This window comes from Seriola lalandi, unplaced genomic scaffold (assembly GCF_002814215.2).
Source record: "Seriola lalandi dorsalis isolate HSWRI2012SDOR001 ecotype SW California unplaced genomic scaffold, Sedor1 jcf7180002054646, whole genome shotgun sequence".
Taxonomy (NCBI): Eukaryota; Metazoa; Chordata; class Actinopteri; order Carangiformes; family Carangidae; genus Seriola; species Seriola lalandi.
In genome coordinates this window covers 385118-396657 of record NW_019525199.1, presented here as the reverse complement: position 1 = coordinate 396657, position 11540 = coordinate 385118, and the positions used below count along the sequence as shown (strand labels likewise).

Here is an 11540-nt window from a genome sequence, read left to right as displayed (position 1 = left end):
GGGGGGGGGTCTTGTTGTAAAAGTTTATGGCAAAGAGTCACAATCGATTACAGGCCTTTTAAAGAGCTGCTGACCCCGCAGATGTTGCAAGTCTCTGCTCAAGTGGCACGCGCCTGTAGGGCCAGCGAGGGGCCTCCAGGAGCTCGTGCAGGGCAGGCCGCACGAGGAGCCACAACACCGGGCTCCTCCACAGCAGCAGCAGTGATCCAAACCGCAGTATTAATTATTGATATGACAGTCATCTGTTCCATATTGCTCCCTCCTCTGCACTCTGTTTTTTCTGGGGGGTCCGGGGGCTCGTGTGGGGGCCCCACAGAGAAATATTTCGTGGCAGAATTTCTCTCCAGAGGCCAATGAGAATAACGAACCCATCATTTCGCTTTTTATTAATAATGCAAATCCGGGGCCCCCGGGGGCCAAAGTCCTGCACGGTTCTGAGTGCGTGTGTTTGGTACTGAATGTGACCCAAACAAACAAACAAAGGACGAGTCCTGCGCTCCTGGTCTGGATCCGGATCCCGGTCCTGAGTCTGACATGAAGTGTGTCCGTGTGTTTCCAACAGATCACGCAGCTGAAGATCGACAACAACCCTTTCGCAAAAGGATTCAGAGACACGGGGAACGGAAGGCGGGAGAAAAGGTAACAGACTCCCGCCATCACACCTGTAAAAGCGACGGTGTGTGCGCCATGTTTTTACCCGTCATTATTATTGTTATGATTATTAATTGTTGTTGTTGTTGTTGTGCAGGAAGCAGCTGACCATGCCGTCGCTGCGGATGTACGAGGACCAGTGCAAGGCGGACCGGGAGGGCGCGGACTCGGACGCCTCTTCCAGTGAGGCTCCGACGGGCAGGGACGCCGTCCACTCCCCGCTGGGAGCCGGTACCAGCCCGCTGAGGTTCAGCAGACCCAGCCGAGGTGAGAACCGGCAGTGACCGTTTCATTCTGGTGCTGTGACCCGGACATGAGTCCCAGGGTTAGATCCAGCATCACCAGGTGTCATTACATTATTTTATATATTTAAATGGAGTCATTTAAAATTGAGGGAATAATCAACAAAATGAGGCTAATTTCATGTATAATATATATCGACTTTAATTAGCTTGTTCAATAAATACTTTTTAAATTAAATATAATATACTGTATATTCTGTAATATTAATCTACAACCTGATAAATGTTAAAATAAATCATATTATTATGGGTTTGTTTTGGCTCGTGTGTTTCACACCTGTCAGATAATTAAACTAAGATCAGCCTTTGTACTGGATTTATTTCATTTAAGATAAATACATTATTTTGGAACAGCTGTGATTTTGACAATTTAAAATGTAGTAATTGAGAATATTCAGAGTCACTGAGGTTATAGATATTTAAGGTTTTTATTTCCCACTGTTTTATGTTCCTTTAATTTATCAAACTAATTAATTTAACAAAGCCAGTTATTTCTTTTAATGTGCTGGTTTCATTGACTCTGGGATGTTTGATGTTGCTGATAAAAATGCAGCAGTGTTTGTTTGTTGTCGTGTGTTTTTGGGGACGAGGTGATAAATGGTTAAAGGTTCTTTCCTCGTGTTGCAGATGAGAAAACGTGCACTGACAGCGAGCAGGAGCTGGAGCATCAGGACGAGCACTGCACCGCCTCCAACAGCCCCGGACCTGAACCCGTGTCCCCCTACAGCTCCAGGTGCGAGGACCGCGTGCGCGACAGGCCCGGCGCCGAGAAGAAGGACGAGTCCATTTTCAGTATGAGGAACCTAGAGAAGGACAAGGCGGAGAGCCGGCACAGGAAGGACACCACGGACGCACTGACAAAGGACTCGGAGGCCGGGGGCATCAGTGCCAGTAAGGACGCGTTCTCCCCCCTCATGGTCCAGACTGAGAGCCCCTCGCACTTCAGCCCGGGACACTTACAAAGCCTGGCTCTGTCCGGTCTGCACAGTCAGCAGTTCTTTAACCCCCTGAACACCGGATCGCCGCTGTTGTTTCACCCCGGGCAGTTTGCCATGGCCCCCGGAGCCTTTTCCGCCATGGGCATGGGGCATCTTTTGGCCTCTGTATCGGGGGCGAGCGGCTTGGAAAACGGCAGCCTCGCCACCCAGGGCACGGGAGGAACCCCCAACCCCTTCCCCTTCCATCTGTCCCAGCACATGCTCGCCTCTCAGGTAAGGAGGGTCACCTGTAGCTGATGGACAGAGTTCAGACAGAGCAGCAACACTTCACCTGAGCTGCTTTCATTTACAGGATTAAAGCTAAATGTCACGCGTCTGTTTTAAAACAAGAGGATTTAATAACTTTTTTAAACCTTTTATGAAGTTTAAAGAGAATTTAAACTCAAATATATAAAATACTTGTTGTTTTTCTGTCTCATTTGTCTTTTACTCTCAGAAATCTGTTGTGAATCCTCTGAGCAAACAGATTGTTGAGTTTATGGGACGTTGCTACTTTGATTATTTGACTGGAAACAGTGATGAGTTCTCTCCTCTCTCGTGTTGCAGGGCATCCCCATGCCTCCGTTCGGGGGCCTCTTCCCGTACCCGTACACCTACATGGCGGCGGCTGCGGCGGCGGCCTCAGCTTCAGCCCTCCCCACCACCAGCACCTCCAGCCCCCTCTCCAGGAATCCCTTCCTGGGCTCGTCCCGGCCTCGGCTCCGCTTCAACCCCTACCAGCTGCCGGTGTCGCTGCCCCAGAGCTCCAGCCTGCTCACCACCACCACCACCGGTCTGCCCGGCGGCCTCAACCCCGGCTCCGAGTCCTCCAAGCCGGGCAGCAGAGAGGCCAGCCCGGCCCCGGAGCACCACAGCAACCACAAGACAGGAGGCTCGAGTGGGAGGGTCGCCTCCCCCAAAGCCTCCGTCAAGGACTCGGTGAACGAGCTGCAGAGCATCCAGAGACTGGTGAGCGGCCTGGAGGGCCAGAGGGAGCCCTCCCCGGCCGCAGACTCCCCCAAGTGATGAAGACTCTGTCGGGGAAGAAGTCTTGGCTTGAACACCAGAGGACTATACGTGCATCTGTCCTGTACAGCACATTACAGAGTGGGATGAGGGTCTGACCGATGAGGGCTGTTGAAGGCTGATAACTGATTTTTTTGTTTTGGAACAAAAGCTGCAGATTGAGTGAAATTTAGTCCATATCATTAAATTTAACCTTTTTTAAAATTCACAAGTATTTAAGGTTTCCTGTCCGAGAGAGAGAGAGAGAGAGAGAGAGAGAGAGGGGGAGAGGAAGCCTGTCAGACAACACACCAGAACTCTTCCTTGAGTCCCAGTGTCGGAGTCAGCAGCTCTTTTTACTACATCCATGGATTCACAATCAATTGATAAAAAAAAAACTATAAATTAAATCTGCAAAGAATAAAAAAAAACAAAAACAATAAAACACTAAATAATCATTAAAAAATATTATTTAAACAAAACTCTTAAGTTCAAGGAAGTGTCCGAGAGACTAACACTGATCATTTCCACAAACTCTTGTCACATCCATGATCTCAGAGGCGGACCACAGAGGCCAGTATCGGGCCCCAGATATCGGTCTAACCTGCCTGAGTTCCTGCAGCTCCACAGACTGAGCGGCGCAGAGAGAGAGAGAGAGAGAGAGAGAGAGAGAGAGAGAGAGAGAGAGAGAGAGAGAGAGAGAGAGACACAGAGAGACACACAGAGAGAGAGAGAGAGTGATGACTTGAAGCATCTGAGGATCCAGGCCTGATCCCTGATCCCTGCTCCCCGGAGCAGGAGCCTCCTCACGCCGCCGACAGGCAGGTCTCAAGCTGCGTCCAAAAACTTTTGTTTTTGTTTTTGTTTTGTTGTTGTTGTTGTTGTTTCCGGGCCTGATGATTTCAAAAGGGACGGAAGCTGAACGTTCCGTCTGCAAGAGAAAGAACCGCTCATCATTTCATGCCAGAAAAAATGTTTCTGAAATATTTATGTAATTAAAAATAAAAACAATCTGTAAATAAAGCTAAGATCCAAGAATATGCAATTGGTATTAATTTATTCAAGGCTGTATATTAGCGTGTATATATTTCGAATTTAACTCGTTGCTTTTTTTTTTTCTTTCTTCTTCCTCCCTCCTCCTCTTCCTCCCTCCCCCCTCCCCCTCCTCATTTTACATGACCATATACTGTAAATTAAAAAGAAGCTATTTAGCGCTGTTGGTTTGACAAATTGTAAGAAGCGTCGCTGATTTTTAGGAGAAAGGTGTGTGCCATGTTTTAGTCCGCACCCACCGACACACAGAGGAACAGACAGACGGACTGACTCCACGTGGATTCAAAAACACCTCAGGTTACTTCACTCCAGCCTGGAGACGTTCAAAGCAATTCCTCCTCTACGGGCGCATCGTTCATATCTATTCATAAATATATTTAAAGACGAAAAGTATCTTGTTTATGCTGGTTGTCCGGGTATTTTTTTTTTTTTTTGATTGTCTCACAATTTCAATAAAAAATCGTTGTGCTGAAAAGCTTGAAGGCGTTTCATTATAATCATTATTATTATTTTCATTGTTGTTATAATCATCTAATTATAGAAAAGCAGCTGTAGACATTTCTTTATGAAGTCATCTATGGTTTTTACTCTCACACACTCACACACACACACACACACACACACACACACGTGGGGCAGCAGCGCCCTCTGTCGGTCAAACGTTTCACATGAAAAACATTTGATAAGAAAATATAATGGTGTTTAATTCACATTATTATGATAAATACATTTAAATTCGATTAATTGAAACTTTTCGGCCGCAAATTTTAAATATTGAACCTTTAAATGAAAATTAAAATAACAATAAAAATAAAAATATGAGGTTTAATGTGTTTAAAGCTGTTTAGTGGTGGGTCGTGTATCAGCTGTGTGTGTGTGTGTGTGTGTGTGTGTGTGTGTGTCCGTGCAGGTCTATTCTGAGCGGGTCCTCGGTCACCGTCAATCAGCGTTTCCTTCAGTATTGTGCGGCCCGGCGGTATTTTTAGAAGGACTGGAGTAATGTCAGTATTTATAGGAAGAGCTTTCTCTGCTGCTGCTGCATCTCTCTCACACACACACACACACACACACACACACACACACACACACACACACACACATTAAGGTTTTCACAGGACAAATGTGTCAACATCTGATTTTTTTATCCTTTTTCTCTGAGAATACTTGTGTTTTTTCATTGTATTTATAATGAAAATGTGTGTGTGTGTGTGTGTGTGTGACGGACTTGTGTATGTGTGTCTCGGTTTAAAGGGTTAAGCAGGGGGGAGTTTAGGGCAGCAGACAGCCTTTTGTCCAGGACCCGGCGCCTGTCGCCTGCCTGCCGGCCACAGCCTCCACACCGCCCCGCTTCCTAATTAGAGTCCCCCCTCCTCCTCCTCCTCCTCCCTCCCTCTCTCTCCTCCTCCCCTTCTTCTTCATTTTCTTTTCTTTCTGCAGCGATAATCACAAAACTCTCATTCTATTACGGGGGCCATTGTTGCCCCTCTGTTATCTTCAATTAACAGAGAGAGCGACTCGACCTCGCGCTCTGGGAGAGAAAAGTATTTGTCTAAATCAATCAGTCTATGAGTGATCAATAGGCTCCTGTGGAGGCCCCGTGGATCATCACTAATGGCTGCTGACGGCGTGGGGTAAAAAGGCCAAGATTATTCACAACTCTGTTAAATGATCAGCGCGGGCCTGTGTTGTTGTTTGAAGCGGGGTTCGGGCCCACAGGAGGAGCTCCGCGTCCCTCTGAGACCCGGACATCAGGCGCGGGGTCCGGCCTCCACCTCCCCGTGCTCCGCGGAGTGGATCGCATCACTCAGCAGCTCCCACATTAAAATACACCGGAGACACCGGAGCTTTATTAACACGCAAAACTTTCACATTTCTTTCCTTTTATTTCTACAGTCATTCACTGTGAAGCTTATTAGTTTATTAAATCTGCACCAATGTTCAATGTTTAAATGTTTAAAGCTGTTACAGAATAATTGGTTCAAGTCCAATCAACAACACACACTTTGTGACCTTAACTTATATTTCTATGGTTGAATTAACTCCAGAAATGGGTGTAAAAATATATGTACTTAATGTTTTTACGTCAAAGTGATAAATAGTCACTTTGTTGTTCAATTAATTAAAATATTAGAGTTCAAAAACATAATTATGACACGAGTTATGCTGGACAAAAAAAGTTTTGTTGTCTTAACATGAAATTGTCACAATTTTTTGTGGTTTTTACCAACTTGATATTTTTTAGTTCGTGTAATTTTGTCAAAATGTGTCAAAAAAAACAAATTTAAAAGTTGAATGCAACTTATTTTCCTTAGTTTGTTTAAGTTGAAATCTTAAACCCTGCAGGAGGAAACAGACTTGAGCTGGTTTAAGTTTATTGTTTCAGTAAAACACAGAAGAAATTCAGTGTTGGAAGGTAAATAAATATTTATCCACGTGCGCAGCTCCGACGTCTTTTCATTTTGTGCAAATTTATATTTCTCCTCATTTCAGAGGAAAATATTAATATTTAATTTAATGTAAAATCAGCTTATAAATACAACACAGTGTCACTGATTAAAATACCCTGAAGTGTTAAATGAACACCAACATGCTGCGTTCACATCACAGCATCAATAATGATCATACACTGATATTATAATGCTTAATAATAAAACAATAAGAAACCAGTTCTGAAGTACTTTTACTCATATTGGAGTATTTTTATGTCGTAGTACTATTTCCATTTCTAATAAAATCATCCATCAATGTTTGACTTTAAAACTCAGTAGTTTGAAAAGTTGTTGTTATTTCAAAGATGAATTAATTGTGTTATTCAGGCCTAGAGCCAGTTAATGTTAATATTAAGATCATATGTGATTAGTTTGAGTTTGATTATAATGACATGACGGACACCTGTGGACACTGACCGGTTCCACATGTGAACTGTTAGAGCTGAAACAGACAGAAGCTGATCTCTGACAGGATTCATGTAGATATTAGAAATTTCCAAGCTGCTGAATAAACATTAGAGACAGTGGAAACACTTTCCAGTATCTGTGTTTGTGAATGACGGGCCGGTATCGGCGCGGTGCATCTGTCTGACAGAGCTGGGACGCAGCCCAGAAACCTGTGTGGTGTCTCCAGAGAGCGCTGCTGACGGCGCAGGAAGCCCATTGGACGCTGGGCTCAGGTGCGGCCATCACACTGGTCCACAATGGAGCAGGGAGGGGTCCAATCACAGGCCTCTGTTGTCCTTCATTAGGAGGCAGGGAGGAGGAGGAGGAGAGAGACTGCAACACTTCTACAAGCCAGTGCCACACACACACACACACACACACACACACACACACACACACAGAAGTAGAAAGAGTTCATAACATGCTCCTATAACAGAATATAAGAGCTGTAAATGAAACACAGGAATAATGTTCCACTTTTTGTTTTTCCTACATTTTTCTTTCTGCTGTGATGAAACTTATAATCTCCTTCATGTCTGATGGTCATGGTGCGTTCAGAGCAGGAGAAACAACACATGCAACAAGTCAGACTGTGTGTGTGTGTGTGTGTGTGTGTGTGTGTGTGTGTGTGTGTGTGTGTGTGTGTCCTGCTGTTTCTGGGGGGTTTGTAGCTGTGTGTAGGCCCGTCGCCCCCTCCTGGACACAGAGTGAGGAGAGAGGAAGTCCACAACTTCTGTTCTGGAGACACTTCACTCCGGCGGTGATGATTTCATTTCCTGTATCAGACTGAGTCACAGTTTCTCACTGTTCATCATCGTCCTCGAACGCCTCGTTCCTGCTAGAACAGAAAGTAGAACAACAAACCACTGACACCTGTGGACTGACCGTGAGTGTTTACTGTGCAAATAATCCTGCTGCCACAAAAGCTTTATTATCATATTATATCATATTATATCATATTATATTATATTATATTATATTATATTATATTATATTATATTATATTATAGCTGCGGATTCTTCACAAATAGTCTTTCTTTCATAAATGTGTATTATTTGGATTATATATAGAACAGAACCTAAAGCTTCTTATTAATTATTGATTATATATTATAATTATTATTGTTCTTTTTTGGAGTTCAGGGTCAATAGCAAATGGATCTTTTCCCAGCATGCACTGTGAAATGTGACTTTCTGGTCAGGTTAATGTTATTGTTCACAGAGTCCAGTCAGATCAGATCTAGATAGATATAGATCTACAAACAGTCTCTTTCATAAAGGTTTTTTTCAGTTTTAATGCAGGTTGATTATTTGTGTTTATGTTTATTAAATGATAAAACACACACACACACACACACACACACACACAAGCCATATTACCCAGAACCCCCTGCACCATCAGAAGGTCACATCTCCAGCAGAGCCACTTACCAAAGAAACAGCCACTAGGTGGCGTACTTACTTACTTTACAAGTCTCATCGATGATGTTATACAGTGTAATGAAGCTGCACATTGAAGAGGAACAAACTGCAGGAAATATAATTTATAATCTTTATAACATCTCGGAGTTCACAGATGATGATTCGTGGTGTTGAATTAATATTCATCTCCACAGTCGCAGTCTCAGGAAACACTGATCCAAATATGAAGCTGTGAGCTTTGAATATCTGCATCATGTGAAAATACAGAAGTCAGATCTGGACATTTTGAAATAAGCCATAAAATAAAATTGGACAAAAAATCTGTAAAAATAAACAAAATAATCATTAAAAAAATAAACTGCAACAGTAAATATGATGCAAGTTAAAAATAAATACATTTTTTAAAGTGTTAGAGAGAATTGTTTGTTTCTTATCACTTGTTGACTCGTGAAATTTCTCTTTGAGAGTTTATACAGATTAAATTATAATTCTGATGTTAATAAAACACCTCAGACAGATGTTTCCTCATTTCTCAAACAGCTGTGACACTTTATGATTTTAACTCACACCGTAGATAAAGTCTTAGTTCGAACAGCTGATGACAGGTGTGACACTTACCTGAGACGGTGATGGAGGGAAACTGCTGCCTGTTTGTTGACGAAAGATGAACTTTAACTCTCGACCTGGGAAAGACAAATGAAAACAATAAATAAATAAATGCAGCTTCTTCTTCTTGAGCAATAAAAGTGCGAACCTTCATCACAGCAGGTTGATGTGATTAAAGCTACAGACATGGAGGCGGGAACATGCAGGTGTTGTGATGCTGTTGTGCGCCTGGTGATCCTCACTGTGGCGTGGAGCGCTGCCAGCAGAGGAGCGTCATCTCGTCTAATTTAGAGTCGTGTTTGATCCTAAACATACTGTACATCAAAGACGCGTTGGAGCCGGAGAAGGAGCGGCGAGCGAGCGGCTTTCAACCACAATAAACCTCTTTATGAAGGGTTGAGAAGGTGAAACATGCACTTTTCTGCAGTAATGTGGCGTCCATGAGAAGCGGAGCCGGGCGGAGTGGAGGCCGACACGCAGAGGAGCGGGAATAGGACGTTCAGTGGATCCTAACAAACTGTTTTTTACCTCATCTCACTGAAGAGTCATGAAACCTCGCTGGAGAAAAACCATTTCACCAAATTTATTTTGGCTTCGTGGGGCGACGTGCTGTATAAGTGCCGACTCTCACGCACGCCTGGTTGTTCCGCAGCATACATTACAGCACGATGTGGAATAAATATAACATGTAAAGGCTCTATGTAAAGACTGTGTGTCATGGTACATCCTCCTATGACCCGCTGCTCCGGAGACAAATTACAAACTGAAAGGAGTCGAACGGAAAAGCCGTAAATCAGAGCAAAGCCAAACACTGCGGGGCGGCTAATGAAGTGGCTGGAGAAGGCCACGCTGGGCAGCCTCCATCTTGTCACTCATTACCGCTAAAAGAAACAGCCCGGGCTTCGGCGAGGAGGCGGCTTTTTACTGTCCTAGATCAAACGGCGGCGAGAGGCTGCGCCCGCCGCTCTCCGAGCCTGAATCACAAACACAGCTCCGGCCTGCTGCACGTCCAGGCCTCTGCACAAGTGGGCTTTTGATCACGGCAGAGTCCTGGAGGACGTGTTTAAAGAGGGCAGAGAAGAAGAAGAGGAAGTATGTGGGATGAGAGCGTCTGACCTCGGAGAAATCATTTGCTCTGACGACACTAAGAGGCCTGGCCTCACACACGGGGCCGACACCAGATCAACACAGGAGATTAGCAAAGACTAACAGTCTCTGTCATGATGAACGAACGGCCGGGCCGAGTCGAGATGCTGAGACCGAACCCTGCAGCTCTTCTAAAAACATACAACCCGCCCCCCATCCCCCAACACTTGTCCCGACTCAGACGCATGTAAAATACACCCACGCCTGCTTAGATAAACTCTGAGTTACTCCACAGACGGGTGTTGTTCTCCGGCTGGAGTTTGACTGATGCTGCTGCTTCTGCAGAAACAAAGACAGAGCGCAGGATTTATAAGAGCTGTTTATTACTAACTGACATGTTGGCCGGTTGTAAACATGAAGATTTGGAGATTAGTTTTCAGAGTGTGTGATGGAGAAAGTGAAGAAGCAGCCATGTTTTTCCTCTGCTTCAGCAGCCTGCTGATTTTAATCAGTCCGGCCTCTGAGAACTGCGAGCAGGACTGTTTGACTGAAGCTGCTTTTATTTGATGTGAACGCAGGACTTCACTCTGACCTGAGATGTTGACCTTGTTTTAGGTTTTATTCTGGACAGCAGCTGCTTAAGATGGAGTGACGCTGCAGACCAGGAAGCTACAGAGAAATGTGGCGGAGAAGGATTTTAGTTTTGAATTTGGAGCGACCTCTGCAGAGGTGACGTCTGACGTGACGCAGTCTGAGCCGATCCTCCTTCAGCTATCCTTCTCAAACTATATCTGTTTATGCAAAGCTGTTACCATGGAGATTTGTATGCCAACAACTGATCAGCTGACTTCATTAAATATGAAAGGAGCAGTTTTTATGAGTGGCTCTTCTCTTCTCTCGTTCACAGGCAGAAGGATGTGTGTGACGCGACGCATCACCCTCACAATGAGTCCACACTGACCCACTGAGCTGCAGGTGGAACTAACTCACCTACAACTGCAGCGACGCAGCAGGAGAGGCAGGAAGAAAAGGACGGTAAGCTGGTTGTTTTTCAGTTTTAGGACCGCAGCTTTACTGTTTCAGTTCAGTTAGAAACCAGCTGGTGAAGACGGTGCAGCATTTAGCAGCTAAAGAACCAGATGTTTCTCTCAGAGCTGAACGAAGAGTCAGTGTTGGACTTTTATTCATCAGAGCTTCAGAAACACGACACGTTTCATGTTGTGCTGATGATGGAAGTTAGCCTCTGTTTGCTAACACATTCTCAGCATCAGCTTTCTCAGCAGTGATTTCATGTTGACGCTGTTTACAGCTTGTTGAGCTGCAAGTGGCCAAAAAAAACAAGTTTTTCAGGCTCAATTAGAAACTAAAGATGGAAAATGATTAAAATGTTGAGACAATAAATTGTTTCCTAAACATGAAGATTATATTTATATCTTTTTGTTCTTTGTCTGTAACCTCTGGTATATTGTCCTCATGTTGTTCATTTGTGTTGTTGTTTGTTT

General features: G+C 44.3%; 1 protein-coding gene across 1 annotated transcript in view; it reads left to right on the top strand.

Annotated features, from left to right (window-relative positions):
• tbx2b (T-box transcription factor 2b) overlaps positions 1-3975 on the top strand; it is an 8736-nt gene extending 4761 nt beyond the window's left edge. The window contains exons 5-8 of the mRNA XM_023420492.2: positions 563-639; positions 749-918; positions 1581-2164; positions 2498-3975. Coding sequence (XP_023276260.1) covers positions 563-639; positions 749-918; positions 1581-2164; positions 2498-2956 — 1290 coding nt within the window. The 3' untranslated portion in view covers positions 2957-3975. The remainder of the gene's footprint in view (positions 1-562; positions 640-748; positions 919-1580; positions 2165-2497) is intronic.
• The last annotated feature ends 7565 nt before the right edge of the window (positions 3976-11540 follow it).